We start from the raw sequence: 24,872 nt of genomic DNA on the forward strand, positions 1-24,872 counted from the left end.
AAAATAAAGTGTTATAAATGTTGGCCTTTAAGTAGTGTAACTATTTGAATTGCTAAATCAAAGCATTATAACTGATTAAATTTGATTACCTTTAGATTAGCCTACTTTATCAACAAATGTTTTGAACTGGGCTATAAAACTGCAAAAAATGTCTAGTGAACATTTGTATGTGGGGCCCATGTGGGTAGTAAATGAGCTAAAAATTGGGCCCTATATGGGATTGTCCAAGGGTTTCATATTGGCCCCATGTCAGTTGCCCACATGGTTTGGTTTAATCAATTAGGCCCCACATAGGTTATGCTAGGCTGTACAAAGTGGGTACGAAGTGGGCATGGGCCCGAAATGGGCATCCTATCTGGGGCCCACTTGGGTAAACCCAGCCATATGGGCAGTTGACATAGGGCCAATGGTGAACCTGTGGCAATGGTTCCCAACTGGTTCAGCCACAGGATCCAGATTTCTCCTTAGTCATTAGTTCAAGGTCCACACAATACATTCAGTGTCACACTCGTGTTTGGCCATATCATCAAGCAAGTTTGCTGTCTCTGTTAAGAAGCTGCTTGTTAGTCATTTACTCTATAACAGGAAATGACACCTCAGAATAAAAGCTGTGTGTCAGAAATTCACTGTACTTCAAAATAAAGTGTGTTTTTTACAGACTTGACATGTTTGTAAATCACTTGCGGCCCATTCAAAATGGACCCGCGACCCATGTTTGGACTGCGACCCACCAGTTGGGAACCACTGCCAGATAGGGCACATTTTTCCATCCACTAATGACCCATATACAAACAGATGTTGGCTGGGAAATAGGCAATGTCAAAAGAAGGTATTCCTGCACACAAAGAAATGCAAAGCAACAGCACAAATGTAATATTTTACATATAGACCTTTATTTATTTAAACCTGTTTATAATCAGCAATATTTTGAATTAGCAACTGTAATTTGATTACATCATTTTCCTCAGTGACTGTAACAGATAACAATTACATTTATTTTGTAATTTAATCACAAAAATATAGATTACAATTACATTTATTTTGCAATTTAATTGCATAATTTTCTTAGTAACTGTAACAGATTACAATTATATTTATTTTGTAATTTAATTACATGTAAGTTACTTCTCAACACTGGTTTTAACTCATAAATATAGGTACATGGTGCAATATTAATTAATTAATTATGATGACCTGTAAGTTTGAGACTTTTCATCATGACAGTTTCATGGTGATGAAATAGACTATTCTGAAATAATAATTTCTACCTGATGGTGTCTGCAGAGGTTTTAAATATAAGCCTATACTGATGTGTCTCAGTCTAAATGTGTCATATCTTAGAAAGACTGGCAATAAACTGATATATTACAGATCCCATTTCCAGTTGTGGGCGTTTAGCCAGCCCGAACCAAAACAGAACGAGGGGGAGTCGCAGGATTATACCAACTTTGAAGACACATTTGGGGCATGGAGAACCCTGTAGGTCAGAGCTAAAATTAGAGGCTGCTCCTTCCGCGACAGCAGCCAAACTGCGATGCATAAAGTCATGTAAACCGGGGGGATACACTATCACAAGGGCTGGCAGTAAAAGTCATGTATTCCATGGGTGACATTTAACGCCACACGCTGACAGTGGAGGCTCTGTGCGTAACGCAGGGACAACGCTGGATCTACACTGGGCACTGCTGCGCAAATAATGAGTATTTGGTAGTGCGTTTTTGGAGACGCCATATGTACTCTCTTCAGCGCACAGCTTCCATGAGTGTACACTTCTGCAAACATGTCTTTTTTATCCATACCGAGACAAGAGGGCCTTTTCACCACGATCAAAACCGGCAAATCAGCAGCCGCGGAGGCAGAGGGTAGAACCCCCATGGACGACGAGGAGAATTATGATGATGATGATGAAGACGATGACACCAACGTCCGCCTCATCCCAAGATGCTCCCCGGTGCCCAGAAAGCGAGGCCACTCCATCCACGATGAAACCGCCGAGTACATGCGGATCCATCTGGCGCTGGCTGCCGGAAAGAGAGTATCATTCGCCGATACAACAGGTGGGGATCTGGTGGATGTGAAGGAATTCGTTGCCTTCGATTCGGACGAGGAAGAGGGCAGCGCGAAGTGGGAGGAAGAGGAGGCAAAGTATCGAAAGCCAGAGCGAAAGCCGACTTATCATGTGCACCCAGAGTTTAATACGCCCAGCGGCAGTGCCCTGCTGCAGGCTGTGCAGTCTACCAAAGTGGAGGTGGAGCAGATCTCTCCTGTAGAGAATGAGCCACTTGCTTTCACTGGGGTTATACGAGTCCTCAACATCTCCTTCAACAAAGCAGTGTACATCAGAACCACCATGGACAGCTGGGCCACCTACTTTGACCACCCAGCAGAGTATGTCCAGGGGTCTCATGATGGAAACACTGATCAGTTCTCCTTCAAGCTGTCTTTTGCACCACCTTACATCTCACACGGCTCTCGCATTGAGTTTGTTGTCCGCTATGAAACCTCTGATGGTGATTACTGGGCCAATAACTCCTCTATGAATTATGTGGTAACTCTGCTTCTGTCCTACGAAGATGATTCAGCTCAGACAAACAACAACAATCACCAAGTAAAAGGTATCCTGAGACCTCCGAAAGCATACAGGTAAGTCTCCTGTCACATGTGTGCTTTCATTTGTCAAACACAGACCAAGGGATGCATATTTAAAAGATGACTTATGCAATATTCTGAGCTTCCTTTGACCTCTGACCTCCACAGACTGATCTGCTCACTATTTAAAACCTCAGTCTCTTCAACTGTAAGCTGCAGTGGTGCTCCCAGAAATGTTTCATAGGGGTGGCCAGATGGGACCAGTGAAAATCTTGCAATGACACACCAAAACCAAAAGCCATAACTGATTTTTAGGGATTGGAATATGCTGTTGTTGTGTATAGGCTGTCAATATGAGAGTTAAAGAGTCTTTACTTTTTTCCCTACTTTACTGTTAATATTAGGCTGCTTATTCATACTTGTGTGGCAGATCCTACGCTGTAGCCCACGCATGTTTTCTACACCATTGTGAGCATTTATATTTGTGTGGTGGAGTGTCTGTGTCACTCTGCAGTTACACCTCCAAGACACTGGTCGGCGGCGGAGGTTTCTGTGACGTGCTGTAAAGTTTAGTTGATTCATAACACACATTAAACACACTAAAAATGACTTACTAGAGACAATTTCAAACACAAGTACACACATCAGCTTCAATATAACTCACAGCATTCACAGACAAACATGTCTTTATCTGGACACGTTCTCCCCACACACACAACATGCTAATGTTTTTAGCACAAGCCTATGGCATTTTGTATTGTATAAATTAGCCTAGCGGCTAGTGTACTTTTCCTCTACTCATACAATCTGGAAATCCATCGGTAAAAAAAAATACAAATAATTTCTTCCTTTACCTCTGGAGGCACTGCCCGTAGTTTTTCGACTAACGGAAGTGCAGGGGCCTCGGGGATTGCTCACCCCCTTCACTTCCAGCGGTGCCCCCAGTGTTACACTCCTACCTGCAACTCGAACCAAACGGCAGTAAAAACGTTGCCACTAATGCCCTTTTTTTCCTGTCGTGAGGAGTGGAAGGTGTGCTGGTGGATGCACAACGCTTGTAAGTTGTGCTGTTGTCCATGTTTTTTTTCACGTTGACGAGACGGCGTTTTGGGTGGAGCAGTCGCCATGAACGCGGTGCTTGCTGTCCATTTTGAGCAAGTGACTCGTGACCATGTCAGGTTTTTAAAAAACACACTTCATTTTGAAGAACAGTGACTGTCAGGCACAGAGCTTATATTTTGAAGTGCAGTTTCCTGTTGTAGAGTGAGTGATTAATGGACAGCTACTTGACAGAGACAGCAAACTACAGTAGCTCTGCGACATGGCGCTACACAAATATGATGCTGAGTGTATTAAACTGTGTGGACCTTAAACTAATGACTGATAAGAAATCTGGACGCTGTAGAGGGACCAGTTGGGAGCCACTGCATTAGATTACTCAAACTGAGGACCCATTTACGTCAATGTTAGATACAGGGACAGAGCCTTCTGTCTGTACTCTGCGTTCATTTAGTCTGTATGTGTGCATGTGTTCTGAAAGCTTACGTCTAAGGATGAAGTGGAGCAGTACCACCAGAAATCGTTGTGGCAGTTTAGTGTAGTTCAAGCAAGATATCGTCTGCAGGCGATGGCAAAGAAATTCATATAATGGCCAAACTGAACAAATTGGTAATGCAGTGAAAAAGATTCTACACCGCAGTCTACAACGCTGCTTCTTCTTAAAGGTACAATATCACGACCACCATCAGAGTCACCATTGTTTGTTGCTGTTTGAAACTTCTGACTCTGCTCTTTAGTGCCATCTATCGGCTGTATCTATGCCACCATAAAGGGTGCATGGAAGTATGAGGACGATGATGTTTACAACGTTTGAAACGGAAATGTAAAGGGAGCATAAATGAACCTTAAGTAACATATTCTAAATACTTTTGATTACTTTTCAGATACTTTATATCGTCTTGCAGAGCTCATTTATCTGGGTCTTATATTTCCATGCGGAAAACACACAACAGTGTCCTGGCTTTGCCTCTCCTCTGCCAGTGTCTAGTGGCAGGTGCAATGCACACACTTTTTAAAAAAAAAAAATCTGTTTATGGGAAATGCCTACCTCATATAAATTTCACACTGTGTCCTAATGACAAGCGAGCGTCACCCTCTGTTCACACTGCATATGTTAAATATGCACTTCTGTCATGTGAGGTAGACTAGCTATCATCTGTGCTCTCAGCTAGAGACGTAAAAAAAGATGGATGGGTACTTTGTGTCTCTCTACATTTGTACTTTTTAAACAGAAAACACAAGTTTTATATTGTGATATTTACTGGAAATGACATACAGTATAGCCAGCAGCAAGTAGGTTCTTATTAGCGACGGTCATTTACCAGAAACTTTCAGCTCCCTTGCGCTCCCCTACCACCCTGCTGCCACCTTATTTAGGTTTTTGCAGTTATATGAGGAGGCATCATATAGATAATTCTTTATGTCAACTCAATAAACCAGCTGTTCCTCATCCATGCTGAGCTTTTAAAGCAAGTGACAGGAATAAATAGGAACACGGTATCAGATGAAAGTTGCTCACCACCAGTTAGGACATTCCAATAGAAAGCAATAAAATCAACTGACGCTTGCATATGTCACGTTCAGTTAGGACATGGTGTTATAGCAAATAAACAAAAACAAGTAATCCCTTCAAGAAATCTAGTTCTAAACTGTAACTGTATTCAGAATACCACCAATTTAAACTGTAACCATATACAGTTACTCATATGTTGTATTTTAAAAATGTAAAAAAGGTACTTGTATTAAATTACTTCCCAACCCTGATTGTAAGGAAAAAACATTTACTGGGAACAAGCCTTCTTAAGTTTAGGGGAGACGTGTGTGTACCATAGAACCCATTTTCATTCAGATAATTCAAGGTGAGAGCTTGAAAACCAGCCTGCTAGTTTTTCCCTTGCCAAATTTAGCCTAACTTTAGAGCATTAATTAGCCCCCTTCCCAAACAGCTAGCATAAAATGCACCAATGGATTCCTTGGATTCGTACTAGCTTTAAAAATGAGTGTGCCACAGCCTTGTAGTTTCAGCCTCTAATTATTTTCACCAAGGAAGGGCCATTAAAGGGATAGTGCACCCAAAAATGAAAATTCAGCCATTATCTACTCACCCATATGCCGACGGAGGCCCTGGTGAAGTTTTAGAGTCCTCACATCCCTTGCGGAGATCGGCAGGGGGAGCGGTTAGCACACCTAATGGCTGACAGCGCCCCAGACTAACGCCCAAGAACACAAAATTGAAACCACAAAATATCTCCAACGTGCTCATCCGTAGTGATCCGAGTGTCCTGAAGCCCCGACATAAAAACTTGTTTCGAAAAACGTCATTTGAACTCTGTTTTTAGCCTCACTGTAGCCTGTAGCTCTGACTGTTTCTCTGTGCTCCGCGCTCACGTGTGCGCGCTCAGGATGATCGGTGATGCACGGTCTCTGAAGAGCAGCAGTCTCATCAGTACTGATGTCCAGATTCTCAAGTGCAGGCATCGCCAATTCCCAGTCTGAGCAGCAAAGACTTTCCTCATCTGTTGGCATTGCTTTGCATTTGAAACAACTACACCACCAGGTTTCCAGTGCTCGACTCCGGTATTCTGCGGCTGGCTGAGGCTAAGGCTCGTGAGCTGTGTCCGTATACTTGGGCTTAAACAAATACGGCTCAACAAAGAAATGCTGTTCCTCCTCAATTTCTAAGTCTTCAGACATGTTGAGCTGTCCTTTGCTAAAAGACCGTAGCGCAAATTATCTTTTAGCTACTGTGGTTACTGTTGTCTCCCCATGCGGTGCACGTGTCACGTGATGTAAACACTGGTAAGCAAAGCTCATGCTTTCGCTGGTCTCGCGTGAGCGCGGAGCACAGAGAAACAGTCAGAGCTACAGGCTACAGTGAGGCTAAAAACGGTTCATATGATGTTTTTCGAAACAACTTTTTATGTCGGGGCTTCAGGACACTCGGATCACTACGGATAAGCATGTTGGAGATATTTTGTGGTTTCAATTTTGTGTTCTTGGGCGTTAGTCTGGGGCGCTGTCAGCCATTAGGTGTGCTAGCCGCTCCCCCCCCCGATCTTCACAAGGGATGTGAGGACTCTAAAACTTCACCAGGGCCTCCGTCGGCATATGGGTGAGTAGATAATGGCTGAATTTTCATTTTTGGGTGCACTATCCCTTTAAGAAGGCTAGCTTTTGTAGTAGGGTGGCAATGGCCCCTCTTGCCCCCCTCTTTCGTGCACCACTGGCAGGTTGTCTACAGCTAAAATTAAGATGCTTAAAGGCACAATAATTTCTGAATGATAACACTTTCAAACCAAGATATCTAATAAATAGCCTTAACTTTGGCATAGGTTCCATATTAGCCATCAAATAATGAAGAGATAAGTCACAAAAGCACTTGACATTGGGGTTGTGCAACAGCTACAGAGCTCCAGTTGCCTACTAATTCCCTGCGAGGTTTTGTGGCTGAAACGAGCATTCAGCTTTATTCAGTAGTTCTGCCTGGAGACTGCATGTAGCATAGTTAAACGAGCAGGATCTCAGTAAACACGGTTACACAATCTGTTGCATAAAGAGTGCACAAGGGTGAGTATCAAAGCTACAAAGTTAAGTTAAGTTTGTTGGCTGTTGTCTTCTGCATCTGCAGCGAGAGATAGAAAGAGTTTTGGAAAGAGTGCACACCCCCCTCAGAATGCCAATCATCCAGTGGTGTGTGAGGGCGATCAAAATAGGCAAAGGGCAGGTGTCGTTTTCAGGCCTGACGCTTCCCTGCATTAAATTTACCTCTGACCTTTTCTATCAGAGTCATAGGGGAGCAGGGCAATTTCAATGGAATGGAACAGATTGGCCTCTTTCCCTTGAGTAGTTGGAGACTCAAACTACTTCTGTCTTCCGTCTTTACTCCACTTAAATCAGCTAATCCTGGAGAGGAGGAATTAAATGCCTAGTTTATTGTTACATCAACATGAAAGTGCATGGTGAATCTCACAATACGCAGTGACGGAAACAGACGACAGCAGGAGAAGTCCCCAGAGCTTATGAGGACCCATAAAAGGAGCAAACAGGGTGTACACTGATGTAGCTGTCACGTCGGCCTGTTTGGAGGTTGGAAGGGGCCAGATGGGTTGTTAGGGATGGATGAGTCACTGATTGAAAAGGAGGAGTTTGGGGAGCAGAAACTGTACCCCCAGTGTAGCAACCATTATAGATTCATTAGGTGCTTTGAAGTTCACTGATAATTAGATTTGAACACATTAACAAGGCAGCCAGTGGGAGGAAAGGTTACTGTGGGTGAAACAAGAGTGCAGGAATGTTTTACTTACTGTATGTTGATGTGAATTACACATACAGTGAGTTCTGTTTGGTTTAGTTCATATTTATCTGGAGTGTATCCACCTCAGGTAAATATAGATATCACACATTGATAGATAATAGCTGAATATAGAGACCAGAGCAGGAACAGTGCTGGTTTTCTATTTTAATATCATCTGAGTTGTTTGCCAAGTGAGAGTGCTGAGCCCTGCTTCAGTCTTAATCTTTTTTGCATCAACTTGCTGCTGACTTTTTCAATGAGACCTGGGCCATATCTCCAGATCAGACTCAAGTAGGGCTCGGGCAAACTAACAGAATTAGTTAATGTTAAAGGGAAACTCAGTATTTTTCAACCTTGACCCTATTTGCCCATGTTTTTGTATCTAAGTGACTAATGACACCAACTGTTTTGGATGGTGATCCAGTACTGATGGACGTTGAAACAGGCTGCAATGTATCAGGGTCATTCCTATGTTCCCTGAGTCCTTTGTTCGGGGGGTCCTGTGTTCCCAAGTTTAATATAGCACATAACGGGAACCTGAAAAATAGGTTCCGCAGCTCTGTATTCGCTTGAATTGACATGGGCTAGGGTTAGCTTATGTGATCATAATCATGACACTGAGATGCATTATATTGCATTGGGCTCGGCCTTATGGTATGGACCCTCCTTAATGAGCTGCAGGGTGCCCCAATAATTACTCTTTTTGTATGACAAACAACTCCCAAACATATTTCAGCCCTACATTTAAAATAATAATTAACCAATTAAAAGAGAGGAAGAAAAACAAAAGATGAAAAAAGAAGAAAAATAATCATTAAATATTTTAGGGTTAGGAAATAATTAGTAGTTGAATATCTCTAAACAGGTTAAGATTAGGAAAGATGTTTGGGGTCAGGTTAGTTTATTTATGAAATATTTCAACTTGAAACAGCTCAAACACAACAGGAGGGTTAATATGTGTAAACAGAATATTGAACTTGGAAACCTAGGACTCTGGGAACATAGGACTCTGGGAACATAGGACCCTGGGAACATAGGATCTTGGGAAAATAAAACCCTGGGAACATGGGATCTTGGGAACATAGGACCCTGGAAATATGGGACCCTGGTAATATATGATCTTGGGAACAGAGGGACCAGGACCATGGAACATAGAATCATGGAAACATAGGACTCTGTAAACATAGTACCCTAGGAACATAAGACCCTGGGAGCATAGTATCTAGAGAACATAGGATCTTGAGAACATAGGACCCTGACAACATAAGATCATAGGGACATAGGACACTGGTAACATAGGATCTTGGGAACAAAGGGCCCTGGTAATATATGATCTTGGGAACAGAGGGACCAGGACCATGGAACATAGAATCGTGGAAACATAGGACTCTGTAAACATAGCACCCTAGGAACATAAGACCCTGGGAGCATAGTATCCAGAAAACACGGGATCTTGGGAACATAGGACCCTGAGAACATAAGATCTTGGAACACAGAACCCTGGGAACAAAGGACCCTGGGAGCATAGTATCTAGAGAACATAGGATCTTGGGAACACAGGACCCTAAGAACATAAGATCTTAGGGACATAGCACCCTGGTAACATAAGATCTTGGGAACGTAGGGCCCTGGTAACATAGGATCTTGGGAAGGTAGGGCTCTGGTAACATAGGATCTTGGGGACATAGGACCCTGGAAATATGGGACCCTGGTAATATATGATCTTGGGAACAGAGGGACCAGGACCATGGAACATAGAATCGTGGAAACATAGGACTCTGTAAACATAGCACCCTAGGAACATAAGACCCTGGGAGCATAGTATCCAGAGAACATAAGATCTTAGGGACATAGGACCATGAGAACATAAGATCCTTGGAATATAAGACCCTGGGAGCATAGTATCCAGAGAACATAAGATCTTAGGGACATAGGACCATGAGAACATAAGATCCTTGGAATATAAGACCCTGGGAGCATAGTATTCTGGGAAAATAGGATCTTGGGAACTTAGGACCCTAGAAACTTCGGATCCTGGGAACAAATGTCCCCCATAAACTTGCACCCATTTGGCATTGTCAATGTCCATCCACTAAAGTTTATGTATTTGCCACTCACAGGCTCAGATTGTTGTTATAAGTGTCTGACAACATTTTGGAAAGGACCCTTCAGAGAAATGAAACATTTTTCTTTACTTTTCACTTGATCTGGTCTGTTTGTTATCATCTGTAACTAAGTCTCGCTCAAAGAGAAGTCACTTTTAGCAGACATAAATTGACGGTGCCAAATGCCACAAGTGGTTATATTGAGGCCTGTTTTGCTGCTGCCAGTTGCAGCACTCTTGTTTAGTACTGGACCAGTTTCAAAACTCATTTTCTCCATTAGTCACTTAGACACAAATACATGGGAAATTAGGGTCCAGTTTGAAAAAAAGGTTTCCCTTTTACTGTATCCAAACCTGTCTTTAGATTTTTTATACTGGACATAGACCTCTGCACATACTGCCCACATTATCACACTAAACCCTGTTGTTTCTGCACTATCAGGCTCAGGTCGCACCATGGAACTGAATTATTCAAAGGGTTTGGACCAGACGTGTTACTGAGTAAGAGCTATGTCAACCTGACACCTCAAATGTGATTTTAAAATGAATAATGAAAAGCGTTTTTTAGAAATTCAGTTGATTTTTCCAAAAAAATTATGCTCTGTTGCTGTTGCAGTTTCCCATGAGGATACTGTGCTTGCCATAATAGAGCTTGAAAACTTGTTGACAGGGTGTGTACAGCTTAGCATTTGTTGACTTCACAACACCAGGCACGTATAATGCAAAGATCTTTGTCAGATCTCTATCAGAGTTTAAATCTACCCAGCTAATGTAAAACTGCAAGTGCAATAAGCAGAGGGAGCATGCACAGCTCCTCAGGTTATTCCCCCTCTATTTGTGCTGCTCCTGTCACATGCTTATCACACTTCTTGACCTTTATTTCTTTTGGCATCCTTTGCAGGACTCTTGGCAACATTGCACCTCCACTCATTCAACAGAGGTGCTGCCTTACAGAAAACATTTCTGCGTCATTATTTTTGCAGATGATTTTAAAACAAATCAAGGCTATATATTATCAATTCTCCCATGAGTTATAGATATTCAGGATCTGATGTAGCAACGTGAAAACACCTGTCACAGTTGTTACAAGGACATGGATTATATGTCAACAGGCAGTGAAAGACATTTTGCTGAAATGTACTGTCGCCGCAATTACATCCGATCCATCAACTTCAATTTAGAAATATGACTTCTGCCAGCTTATATCGTGCTTGCACTTTTCATTGACCCTTTACCCTCAGTTCACAATACCTCACTCAGTAATTTCCCACCTCACCATCTATTTTAAAAAAACACTCTAATGAGATGTGTCATCACTGAGGCGTTTGGCGTTAAAAGACTCGGTGCAGCAGTTCAGAAGCAAAATGTACAATACAGAACAAAGCAATACCCGGCCATATTCTATTAAAATGGCTAATTCAGCACATTAACAGCCAAACTGCATCAGCAAATATTAAGCCTAATTATCCATAACAGGTGTCGATGATGGTGTATGACCACCTTCCACTGCCTTTTAAAATCCACCTTCTTTATGCATTAAATACTATTTTCGGTCTCAGCCCAAAATGTGCCTCTTCTTTTCAGACATGGCTTCTGTGTTTGTCAGCTGATTCAGATGCTGCTTTTATAGCCAAAGATGAGTCTTAAATAAAAAACTGTGTGGATAATCTGGTGGAGGATTTGGCTACAAAGCCATAGTACACAAATGGACATTTTCTTGTCTCACTGTAGATCCAAATCTCTAAAGGTCTCAGCTACTGTATCTGCCCACATTTCAACCAGCATGAGACTGTGTAAAGATATGACTGTATAGACTGTGTATTTTAAAAGCATAATCATTAGTAGGGCTCTTTTTTGTGTTAATACAATGTTGTTTTCTAGACGCTAGATCATGTAGAGTTTACTATTGAATTGTTTGTGTTTTGTTTTTATATTGTCCCATAACCCAAATGTCTCTCTTTTCTTTCAGTGCGCAGGATAATTTTGATTCAGAGGATGAGCTGGAAAAGGACAAAGGTGCAGTATGAGTGCTGTCGTCCAGAATCACTATTGCCATTATGATTTGCTATCTTAGAAAAAGAAGATACAAATGATTAAACATTAATATAATGGAAAATATATGATGGTTTTAGGGTTGCAACAGTATGAGATTTTCACAGTACCATAACGGTCTCAGAAATATACGGTTTCATGGTATCACGGTATTACAGAAATTATATTATTATCAGTCAGAATGACCCTAAAAGGAATGAAAAAGGAAGGCTTAGTGTTCGTTGAACAAAGTTTTTATTACTATTATTGAAACTAACCATTTTGTTAATGGAAGTATGCGTAAAAAGTCTTTTATATCATGATATACCTTGAAACCAGTATATCGCTGCAACGCCAGATGGTATTGGCAGCCCAGGTGCCAGAAGAAAATGTTGGCGTTGTACTTCTCTGCAAACCATGAATACCTTGCATTTGCACATTTCATGTGTATCATATCAAAGCTTTCAAAGTTATGCAGTGTGTGAGTTGATTTTGTTATTTGGAAGTGGAGGGGATGTTGGATGGCATGTCACCAAGGTGAGACACCTGCCAAGCCAAAGACCACTGTTTGAGACCAGCAAACAACAAGACAGGTTATGATTTAGGGAGTTATTGCTGTGTTTCCAGCTTTTTAGGTACCAAATGTAGGTGTTTTGTAGTGACCAGTAGCTGTTTTTCTAGCTGTCTTTTCAGCAGCTTTTTAGGCACCAAATGTAGGTGTTTTGTGGCGACCTGTTTTTCCAGTAGAGATAGCACTACAGATTTTGTTTACCAAGATATTGCTGCTTTTCTGCTGGGATAATGGCATGAAATTCTCTTGTTTTAACTAAGACATCGCTGTTTTTCCAGCGGGGATTGTGCCTTTAAAACTGGTGTGCATTGATTTTCTGTAACCACTTGTCCTGTTGAGGGTTGCAGGGGGCTGGAGCCTATCCCAGCTGACATTGGGCAAGAGGCAGGGTACACCCTGGACAGGTCACCAGACTATCACAGGGCTGACACATAGAGACAGACAACCATTCACACTCACATTCACACCTACGGACAATTTAGAGTCACCAGTTAACCTGCATGTCATTGGACTGCGGGAGGACACTGGAGTACCTGGAGACAACCCACGCTAGCACAAGGAGAACATGCAAACTCCACACAGAAGGGCTCACCCACCCTGTGAGGCAACAGTGCTAACCACTGCACCCCTGTGCCACCCTAAAACTGGGTGTTTTAGGCCAAAACATGATCTTTTCCTCACCGTAACCATGTGGTTTTTGTGTCAAACCTAACCACACGTGTTCCACAGTGATATTGAAATGTTAAGTTTTATCTGCTACATAATAACACACAAATGTAACGTATCCATGGTTTGCAGAAACGTACAATGCCAACATTTTTTCTGGCGCTTGGGCTGGGCATTGCAGAGGTTGTAGAGATGATCAGTTTAATAAAAGTGCTACTGTGCAACTATTGAGCTTCCATGAAGTTTGGCATAACTAAAGGAAAGGTAAAAATAGATGCATTACAGTGTGAGATGACCTGACTTTAAGTCTGATGTGAGTCAGGTTTCACAGATGCAGAATCCTACATTTACCATAGTGCAGCTCAGTAGTGTCTTCATTAGATTCCCCCTGCCTCCTACTGTAAATGACCAGTATATAATGCAGCACAGATGACATGACACAAATCTGTGGAGTGTCCCTTACACTGTACATAAAAAGATGCAGCTGATAATAACAGTTGTGTTCTCTTAAACGAGATTATTGCTTTCTCTCTGTTCAGACTAATTAGGCTCCCACAGCATAATTATCTATTTTACATCAACAGAAGAAGCAGTGACCTCCAGGTCAGGACTTGTCAGACCTACAGCTGTCTGCCCAGTCATCGTACATCCGGAGATTGACATAGAGGTAAGAAGAATGGGAGAGAAAAGAATAGCTTTTAAAGAGATAAACTGTTACCCAACAGGATGGTTATAGTCTTAATGAACTGTCTTTGACCTGCAAAAGTCAAAATGCTCCATTAAATTTACTCACTCGCCAACAGAGGACACACATTTAGCAAATTACCTGTTGGATAATGTTTAAATGATCTTGCATGCAGTTGTTGACACATTCCCATTTAACAGGTAGGCAGGCTAAGTGCTTTATGCGAGTCTAATAAAACATAACAAACACTTCTGTTCAACTTTGAAAAGCTCATCATCACTGGCTTGGTTGTTTATATTGTTCACAGCTCATTGAAGCTTCAGCAACAACTTAGGTAATGTCTCGCTTGCCACCGCTGTAGCACGAGTACTGTATGACTGTAACCTTCGTGTCGGCTTCTTATTGTATTTATATCATGATGCATGCCGTCCATGTTTCTGCACCTTTAAATTTTGTCCACAGTTAGTTTGAATTCATGTCCTTTTCAGTTTTAAGTGATTTAGAACACTAATATTCATTCACACCATGTGTGATCGTGCCCATATGTTTTTATTATTCGTGATCATGACTGAACCCTTCTATTAATGTGCCATTGTCAAGGTGTTTGTATTTAATTATGTGTATTGAAATGTTACTGAAACTCATTTCAGACCGCACACAGTGCTGCATAATCACACTGACCCTGGTGCTATTTTAAAGAAAAAGCTCGACACTTTGGGGAACATACCTTTTCACTTTAATGCTGAGAGTTGAATGAGAAGCTCAATACCACTCTCATGTCTTTCCATTAAATGTCCAGTGGGTAGGATTTAGGGGGATATATTGGCAGGAATGGAATATAATATAGAAAGTATGTTTTCTCTAGTTCAAATTGTGCTTTCATAACCTTAGAATGAGCTGTTTATAGCTACATAGGAAGCAGGTTCTCGCCTGCAGAGATCCCCATGTTGCACCATCATGTTTCTACAGTAGCCCAGAGCAGACAAAACAAACACTGGCTCTACATAGGGCCATTTGCGTTTTCGTGTCGGCCAATATAGTTAGCAGTCTCTACACAGCAAAGGTGTTGGAAAAATGCTGATTTTTGTTTAATATGAAACTGCTTTATCCAGTGTTTTTACTAGTTTAAATCCTTGGGTCTATTTGTTTTGGAGAGGAAGAGACCTCTGTGAAAAATTCGGCTCCTGGTAAAAACCTCCTGAACATCTGGATCAGAAAATAGGTGAGAAAACATAGCAGGTGCTTGGCGAGTGGTCTGTCTGAGCCATGCCAAACTGCAACAGAAAAATTTGTAACATGACACTGCTTTTTTGGTGTTTTTACTGGTTTGGATCACCAGGTCCATTTGCCAGGTCCTGGCTGCAGCACCATATTTACGTATTTAAAGCCCCTTTCCCACTGCACAGAAAACCCACGAACAGCTGCTAACATCTGGCTTCTTAATGTAATGGAAAAGGTTAAAATTAGCATTCACATCTGGGTCAAATGGCTCTGCAGCAGACACGGGTATTTACCGGCTCTGGCTCTGATCTGTATTGATGGAAACGCAACACCTGGGTGAACACACTAATTTTAGCTCCTTTACCAGTGACACGCAATGACGTGCCACCACAGAATACCATCCATCTCTGCCCAAGCAGCGATCAAACATCGTTCCAAATTAGTCTGACCAAGTTTGAAAGAGAGACTGAATAAGTTAGAGACGTGGGCTTGTGCTACTGTTTACTGACTTGTTCTGTGGCCTGTTCTGTGGCCCGTCCGTGATGTCGAACGTGACACACACACACACACACATACACACAAAAAAAAACCACTCAGAAAGGCATCATCTGCTGCCTATTTCAGTGGGTTTTCCTGTGTTTAAAATACTGGTATATTATCAATCTTCTCATCTAACTCTTAGCAAGAAGGCAAATAGGTGTGTTTCCCAAAATGTCGAACTATTCCTTTAAATGACAAGTCGCCACATGTGAAATTAGTTTCACAGCATTCCTCAATATGGTGGAAGTGAGCTGCTTAAAACTAGGATTACCTGGGGGCTTACATTAGCATTTTGGCAAAACAAAAGTTGATTTTGGAACGGCTCCATACATAAAACATATCAGACTGGAGGAAATTTGTTTTTCAGAAGAAAAGGAAGTTACAGACAGTTGGCATAACACTGATTTAAGTACCTCAGTCAGCCCAGAGTCAGTCAGAAAAAGAATTACATTCCACCTCCTAATACCATAACGTGATCTGGTATTAATGTCTCACTGATACTACACATATGTATCTGTCAGGCATGTACTCATCCAGCTCATCTTACGGTTTGTTTTACACCAGTGTTCATGCATGCCTTTCATATTTGGTAGAGCATTAAAATTAAAGATTAACCAGTCCACTACTGTTCGAACACCAGCTCCTTCCAATTAGTAAATGTTTACCTAACTTAATGCATCATCCAGTATATTTTAAAGGATTACCTCACCCCCCAATTGACTACTTGTATATGAGTTACTCACCCTGTGTTACATTGAATTCGATAAGAAAACTGTTTTTCTTGCATGACTCCATGGACAAAGAATCCAAAAGAGGAGAAATTCTTGATGAATTGAAGTCATAGGGGTCCACATTTAACAACAGCAAAACTATAACAAAACATCAGTTAACAAACTCTCACAGAAGTCTCATTTATCCAGATTTATCCTGGATTCATATGGGTAGGGGTAATCTCCACCAGTCGCTAGGCTAATCTATACAATGTAAAATGCCATAGGCTTGTGCTAATAACATTAGCATGTTGTATTTGAGGGGAAAATGTGTCCAGATAAAGACAAGTGTTTGTCTGTGAATGCTGCGAGTTATAATGAAGCTGATCTGTGTACTTGTGTTTAAAATCGTTGCTATTAAGCCATGTTTAATATGTGTTTTGAATAAAGTAAATTTCATAGCACTTCACAGAAACCCCACCACCGACTAGTGTTTTGGAGGTGCAACTGCAGAGTGACACAGACACACCACCGCACATGCATAAATGCTCACAACGGCGTAGGCCACATGCGTAGGCTACGGTGTAGGGTCTGCATTGAGCTGACGCACAAGCACAAATCCGCCTTAACACAATTAAGTTAACTGATAGAGGCAGCGATTGACCAGTAGCTCCTCCATTCAGCGAGGTAAAATTACTATATTTGTCAATGGAGTCTGGCTTTAAAGAGAACATACAGTAGATAAGTTTCACTTTCTCTTCAGCTTCCTAATGGACGAGGCTGTCTGTTGGGAACACTGAGTGTACGACTGGATAAGTGAGACTTGGATTACAGTTGTGTGAGAGTTTGTAAACAGATGGTTTGATTAAGTTTTGCTGTTGTTGAATGCAGTCGTCTATGACTTCAGTTCATCAAGAATTTTCTCAGGTTTTGGATTTTTCATTCACCGAAGGTATGTGAGAAAAACAGAATTCAACCCAACACGGGGTGAGTAATCGATATATGAATTATCATTTAGTGGGTGAAGTATTTCTTCAAGAATCTATTTCAGCGGATAAACCTTCAGACTTAATTATTCCTGACAACTTAATTCTCCAAGTTTTGTGCAATGATTCTCAAGTTAAATTGTTGTCAGTGTAATTGCCAGAGTCCGCTGTTTTAATGGGGCACCTGCTGAGCATTCATCTGTGCGCTAACGTTTGGGTTCCCTTTAGCTTTTCACTCATTCTGTGGTGCTATAAAATCATTTCTTAATAGATTTTTCTCTGAGGTATACACAAGTTCTCTCATGAGACCAACGTTAGAAGTATTTGGTGTGGATTTATGAAGCATAGAATTCCAATTACAAAAGTTGCAGTGTAAAAAAAATTACACGTATGTTTTACTCAGTTTTGTTATAATTCTGTAACTCTAACCCTGGACTGAGAATAATATGTTTAGTCTTAACATATCCATCTGTACACTCTCTCTATCTCAGCCCTTCTGTTCTTTGTGTTTTATGTGTTTTGCTGTTGCACCTCTTCTCTGTGCTGTTTTTGTTGTCTGTCTGTTGGTTTTATATTGTTGTGATTTCAACTTGATGTGACCTTGGATGTTTGTTACAGCAGCCTCACAGCAGACAAAGCTCTATACTGTTAGATATTTTCCTTGTTTTAATAAAATCCAGTGAAAATGAAAATATGGTAATAAATTCCAGTTCCTGTTGTTCAAAGGAAAAAATCTAGCTCTTAGTTAAATATGTGAAAATAAGTACAGTGGGTAAACATTAGGATAACATAATGATAGCTGCATTGAGCTCATTTCCTTCTCCCTTGGATGCTCATGTGCTGTATGGACTCCAGTTAAAGTACCCATGGACTATCTCTTCACACCATGGGCTCTAGTTTCGCAGACCGGGCGAGGCGGGGGCGCCAACTGGGTGTGGCCAGGCGGATTTTGCAAGTTTGGTACACTGTGCGCCTGGCACAGCTACTCCTCTTTCAAACCTCTGTCCCTCCTACCTGCGCAAGTCGGAAAGAGGGAGGAGAGAAGGTGTGGAGTGGGTTTTACAGACATCACACCAATCAAATGAGCCCCTCTCCTCGCCCTTAAATACGCCACGCAAAGGCGTAATGAGAGTTTACTCACTTCGCCATGGCAGAAGAGAGCAGCAGTGTCAGACGGCCAAACTTCTCCCAGGAGGAAACTGATGTTTTGGTCCAGGAGGTCTGCTCGCAGTGTCCGAATATACAGAACTGCGAGCAGACCTCCACGGGCTGATGATGCAAAGGTAGCCTGGGAGGAGGTCACCACAATCGTAAATCAATGTTTTGTTTCTCTTGTGCGCGCGCGCTCTCTCTTTCTCTCACGCAGTCTTGCTCTGTTTCTTTTCTTTTGACTTTTCTAAGATGACAGATGCTGAATATATACTCCCTATCTGATGCTGTGGCTGTTTGTGGTTGGCTGAGAGGGATGTGAACTCATTAGTTTGCAACTGTGTTAATCAAATCAGGTTGGGTTTCCATTACGCGTGCCAAATGTGCCAAACGGTGCCAATCCCCTTTGATCTGACATCACATGTGACGGGACAGTCAGTATAGAGATACATTTATGTGCTGATTGCAGATAGTTGCATTGAATAGTGTTTTTTTTGGGGGGTATTTATTGCATCGTTAATGTGCCTGATATTCTGGAAACCTGCCTGTGAGGTTTTGGTGACGTGTGCGCACTGTCCGCCGGTCAGCCAAACTTCGGCTTACAACGGCTGCGCTCCGCCTGCGCTGACAGTAGACCTGGTTTCAGCTGGCGAGCTTTTAACGCACCTTCAGCGAAGCCTTTTGGCACGAAACTGTCACTGTGCCAAGCTGGATCTGTCGATACCTCCCCCCTGCTGCGCCGCCACACCCATCTCAGCGCACCTCGGTCTGCCAAACTACCAAACTGAGTGCACCTTGGGTTGCGCTGCTCGAAACTAGCTCTGCGCGGGGTTCGCCACCCTGCGCTGCACCAGGAAACTAGAGCCCCATGTGTGACAAGGGAAGTTAAAGGAACAGTGTGTAAGATCTAGGGGGGTTTTAGTGGCATCTAGTGGTGAGAATTGCACATTGCAACCAGCTGAAACTTCTCCACGTTCCTTCAGTGTTCATTGTTCAGGAGGTCTTTAAAGAGAGCCAAATTATCTGCAGAGGTCTCTTCCTCTCCAAAATAAACAGACCTGGGGATTTAAACCTGTAAAAACTCTGAAGAATTAGCGTCACGTTACAAATCAGTGTTTCTTTGATGGTGTTTGCCATGTTGGAGATGGGCTGCTAGCCTAGTGACTGCTAATGTGCGCTTACTTTTTTTCTCTGATAACTTAAGATCCAGACATTAGGGAGGTTTTTAATTGGTAGACGAATTATCCGCAAAAGTTTCTTCCTCTCCAAAACAGACACACCCGGTAATTTAAACCAGTAAAAACACTCAATAAAGCATAAGTGAGAATCTTCACCGACACATGAAAACAGGTATGGCCCTATCTAATGGCAGTAGCTCAGTCCATAGGGACTTGGGTGGGGAACCGGAGGGTCTGCGGCTCAAGTCCCTGTCTGGGCCAAATGTGGACTGGTCGCTGGAGAGGTGCCAGTTCACCTCCTGGGCACTGCCAAGCTGCCCTTGTGCAAGCTACTGGACCCCCAACTGTTCTGGGCGCTTGCCCAAAGGCATCCCCCTCTCTCTGACACCCATTTAATGCAAGTATAGGTCATGTTTGTTCTTCTGTGTGTATTTCAGACCTGTGTGTATGACAACAGAGTGAAAAAACTGAATTCCCCCTCAGGGATTAATAAAATATCAGATGAAAAAAAAATCTAGAGCCAGTGTTTGGTTTGTCCGTTCTGGGCCACTGTAGAAAATGTAGATACAAACGGCTCGCTCTAAGGTAACAAAAACACAATGATTCTGATTTTCACACAGAAGATAACATACTTATTATATTATATTTAATTTCTGCCCATATATCCCTCTAAAGCTTACACACTGGACCTTTATAACTTTCAAATGTACATATTTGCCAATCATTTAAAAAAGAAATTGATGCCAGTCAGTCCCATCATACTGTGTCTGTGGGGTTTTTTTCTTTTGAATTGCCTCACAATTACATTGTCAGCATGGGATCCATTTCACAGAAAAGCATTAGTATGCAGTAAAATGCTTTTCCTCTCTCTGAGTGCAATGTTAATGTGGAATACAAATCCTTCTCCTTTGTCTCTATACTCTCCTAGCTGTCACTGTTGTCTCGCTGTTTTACTTTAACAGATTGCAGTTCACCCAGCTGGTCCCTGTGTCTCACCCAACCAAGAGCTTCCATCTGTTGATGGCGCACTGTCCGCTCACACTGTATCCCCAGGTGAACAATTCCCATGTATGTCTTCCGAAACCACGCTTCAAACTAATTCATCCTTTGTACTCTGTGCCAGCGAGTCGGTCCAGCCAAATAAGTCACAGCCTTTACCCAGACTCCACTGTGAATTAGGAAACCAAACGTCAGAGCAGCTCATAGACAGTAGTCCCTGTGCACTGCTGCCTGCCTCAACTTCCTCTCTACAGCAAGAGTCAAGCCCGAGATCAGACAGCTCCCAGGCTGGCGGAGAGGAAATCCCATCCTCAGAGGCCTCGTGCATGCATCTTCCTACCACAGAGATGAGTCTGTGGCCAACAATGGGAGAGGAGGGATCGACCGACAGCCCCCCCGGTCGTCCTCGTCTTGAACTGCCCGCTGAGTGCGTCTCTGCTCCCAGTGTGACTCAGGGCTTTGAGCAAGAGGTTGCAGTGGGATTGAGTGAACTCGTTGCAGGATTATCAGAAGGTTCCACCAGGTCTGCAGCAAATCACCAAGGCGGTACACCTGCAATTTTGTCTCCTGTGGCAGAGAGTGAGGCATCTCTGGGAGCAGAAGGTGAAGCTCCACCGTCACCTGAACTCACAGAGAGCCAAAACATAGCTCTTCAGCCTGCCTCAGCCCGGGAAGAGAAGGAAGATCCCCCCCAGATTTCCCCAGACGCATTATTAGAGAATCTACCAAACACATTGTCCGAGCTGCAGCCCGAGTATGACGTAAACAGGATTCTGATGCCACCTGTCATCTTTCTGAGTGGAGTTGTCTCCCTCTCGATAGCGATGCAGGACCCCAGTGCCCTCTTCCTCATCGGACTACTATTGGTCTTGCACCGTTTGTGATTATGCCACAAAAGCTTATTCTGATCTGTTCTCAAGTGAAGTGCCTTTTCATGATTCCAAAATAAGCCAACAAGTTAAAAAAAAAAAAAAAAACACGGATCTCCTGTTGAAGTTGTGTATCACTGTGTGAGTTTAGATGAGTAGATATTTTCATTAAAAGAAAGGGTACAATTTACAGGTGATTCAATGCAAAGTCCAATGCAAGGAGAAAGTAATTACACAAATATTAAACATATTTTCATGCATTTTGTCAAACAAGTGTTCGATATTAGAATAGTAGTTAACTATTACCCTATTTCTACATCAGCATTGTGATCACTCTAAAGCACAGCGTATCGTTAGAGATGTTTTGTAAGTGGTCTGATATTACTTTTTCTTGTCATGTGGAGATGGTGTACGTGGTGTTATATTCTGATTTAACAATCAGTCCTATAATGCGCTTGTTTTCTGTTTTTCTTTCGTTGTTGTTGTTAGCGTAGCTAAGGTTGTTGTCTGACCCCACTGCCATGACTGAACTTTTGTGAATTCCATGTGTTGGTATGTCTTTAATGAAGGACAGAAAACATGACCACAGTGGGACACTAAGGAGACTTGTTATACAAATGGTATTTTGTTTACAAAATGCAAAAGCAACACGTGGTTATGTGAAGTATTTTTGCCTTAATGCCCACAGTAAAAATCAGTTTGAAATAGATGCTGCTTAAAGTGTGATGTGTGCAGTGGCGCCCACAGAAATTTTTCACAGGGGAGGCCAGATGGGAACATGGAAAATCTTGAGGTGGCGCATTGAAACTAAAAGCCATAACTGAATTTCAGGAATTCCTTTTTGCTTAGCCCAGTTGAAAACTATGTCAGTATGGAGAGGTAGGAATCACATAATGATATACTTTGGTTTCTTATTTTATAGTTAATATTAGTAATTATTTGATGTACATAGACTAAAGCAGGATTTATACTTGTGCATCAGCTCTATGCAGACCCTATGCCGTAGTCTACACATGTGGCCTACGCTGTTGTGAGCATTTGCACTTGTGCGGTGGTGTGTCTGAGTCACTCTGCAGTTACACCTCCAAAACACTAGTTGGCGGAGAGGTTTCTGTGAAGTGCTATAAAGTTTAGTTGATTCAAAACACACATTAAACACACATTAAACATGGCTTAATAGAGACAATTTCAATCACAAGTACACAAATCAGCTTCACTATAACTACAGCATTCACAGACAAAGCATTTGTCTTTATCTGGACACATTTTCCCCACAAATACAACATGCTAATGTTTTTAGTACAAGCCTATGGCATTTTACATTGTATAAATTAGCCTACCGGCTAGCAGACTTTTCTTCTACTCATATGAAGCCAGGAACAACAGCAACATTTACACAGGTCACGTTACAAAATTTGGTTCCATTACAGCTCACTGACAAAACAACTGTTTTATATTGAAACGCGTTTTCCAAACAAATGTAACATGCTAACGTTATTAGCACAAGCCTATGGCATTTTACATTGTATAAATTAACCTAGCAAATAGAGATTTCCTCTACTCATATGAAGCCAGGATAAATCACACACAAGACTTAAATTGGCTTTATTGTCTTCACATGGTTTTCAGCTTACAAAAATAGACAGGTCTGCTTTGCCGCGACTTGTAGTCATATCTCTGGGGAGGTGCACATCAGGCTATGGTGTAGGAAACAGAGTAGGCTCTACGTCGATGCAGAGCCTACGCCGTAGGTACGGCGTCGATTTTAACACAGAAGTATAATTTCTAAATAATACCGGCACAGTTAACATTTTGAGTTCCACAAAAATCCTGTTTAAATGCGTTGAGTAGAAAGCAGTTTTGAACACGGTGGTAGGGGTAGGAAGCGGTTGCCACCCGTGTGAATGCACACAGATTTTGTTCTGCCACTCAGAGTTCACTGTGTTGAACTTATTGTGGTTGCTGCATGGATTCGGCAGATTTAATAGCGGGCATCCCGGAAGTAGAAAGACCTTGTTATTAAGGAGCTGATAATGTTAGTGTCTGAATACCCAGAGTTGCAGTGGTAGCAACTTAAAAGGACAACCAGAAGAAGAACTGGGCCTGGGATAACATTTCCAACAAACTACAAATGACTGATAAATTGTCCAAATATGTAGAAACGTAGTAATTTCAGTGATTTCCATTGTCTTGCTACAGTATTTTGGACTGTAGTGGCAGTGGCCACTTTTGAAAACACTTTGCTTTTGGGGGAACACTCGTGCAGGTTAGTGCGGGGCAGTGTTAAAGCAGCTTTAGGCGATTTGTTTTTCTTTATATCAGCTGGTTGTCCTTTTTCTTAAGACAAATACACAACCTTAATCTTAAGGAGTACATAGATTGTGAGGGACAAAACATTTACTGGGAACAAGCCATTTCAAATTTAGGACTGCGCCACAACCTCTTAAAAACAGTAATGTTGGCCCCCAATTATTTTCACAGCCATGGCCCCCCTGGCCCCCCTGCTGAAGTGGCGCCACTGGAGATGTGAAAGTGATATTTATCATTAGAGAACACCAGCCTCTTCACTATTGCACATTTCATTTGATATGTCTTCCTGTTGATTCTTGCTAGTAAACCCATATTGTTGTTGTTGCACAACACAAACATTTTATAGCACTACTGTGGCAACCTCACAGACAGGCTGAGGCACTGAATGACATGTTTGAAGTGATGAAAGTTTTTGCAGTGTATTGCCATTAAACGTGGTCCTATATCCTGTACCGCTGTGCGCCTTTGTTTATTTCTTTGTCTTTTCATTCGCTCTGCAAAATTAATGTGTGCATGACAGTTCCATGCACAGTAATGACACTGCAGTGCAGAGAGACTGACGTGCCACAAAAATAACATCAGAGCCTTTAGCGCCTCTGTCTCGCACATCCAGCCTTGCTTGAAGTGGAAATACACAGACGGCAACATGAGCTGCAGATAGAAGCCAAAGGTCATGCATTGCACTGAAGTCATAGTGTCGTGCTATAGAGCACACTGGGTATTGTACTGTAAGACGAGATCAGTGTTTTAAAGCCGACAGTCCTCAGGAAACCTCCTCAGATTCTGCAAGATGAGATGTCACAGACTATTTCTGATCATAGGCTGGTATCTTAAAGACATCATCTTTATTTTATGACCATGGGAGCCTATAAGAGTTATATAAACTACTTTAGTGTTTTCCTGCTGAATTA

At 42.1% G+C, this 24,872-nt stretch overlaps 1 protein-coding gene across 2 annotated transcripts; it reads left to right on the forward strand.

Moving 5' to 3' along the window:
* Window positions 1-1,155: 1,155 nt before the first annotated feature.
* On the forward strand, window positions 1,156-24,411 carry si:ch211-167b20.8 (protein phosphatase 1 regulatory subunit 3A). 2 transcript variants are annotated; one of them, XM_049580642.1, is made up of 5 exons: window positions 1,156-2,643; window positions 12,016-12,062; window positions 13,899-13,981; window positions 14,307-14,333; window positions 20,746-20,883. In XM_049580642.1, the coding sequence occupies exons 1-4, from the start codon at window positions 1,781-1,783 to the stop codon at window positions 14,331-14,333; spliced, it is 1,020 nt and encodes a 339-aa protein (XP_049436599.1). In that variant the 5' UTR covers window positions 1,156-1,780; the 3' UTR covers window positions 20,746-20,883. The 2 variants fall into 2 exon arrangements, with proteins under 2 accessions (XP_049436599.1, XP_049436598.1); XM_049580641.1 differs by lacking the exon at window positions 14,307-14,333 and having other exon boundaries at window positions 1,380-2,643; window positions 20,746-24,411.
* Window positions 24,412-24,872: the final 461 nt, after the last annotated feature.

The sequence above is a fragment of the Epinephelus fuscoguttatus genome, linkage group LG7 (genome assembly GCF_011397635.1).
Source record: "Epinephelus fuscoguttatus linkage group LG7, E.fuscoguttatus.final_Chr_v1".
Lineage (NCBI taxonomy): Eukaryota > Metazoa > Chordata > Actinopteri > Perciformes > Serranidae > Epinephelus > Epinephelus fuscoguttatus.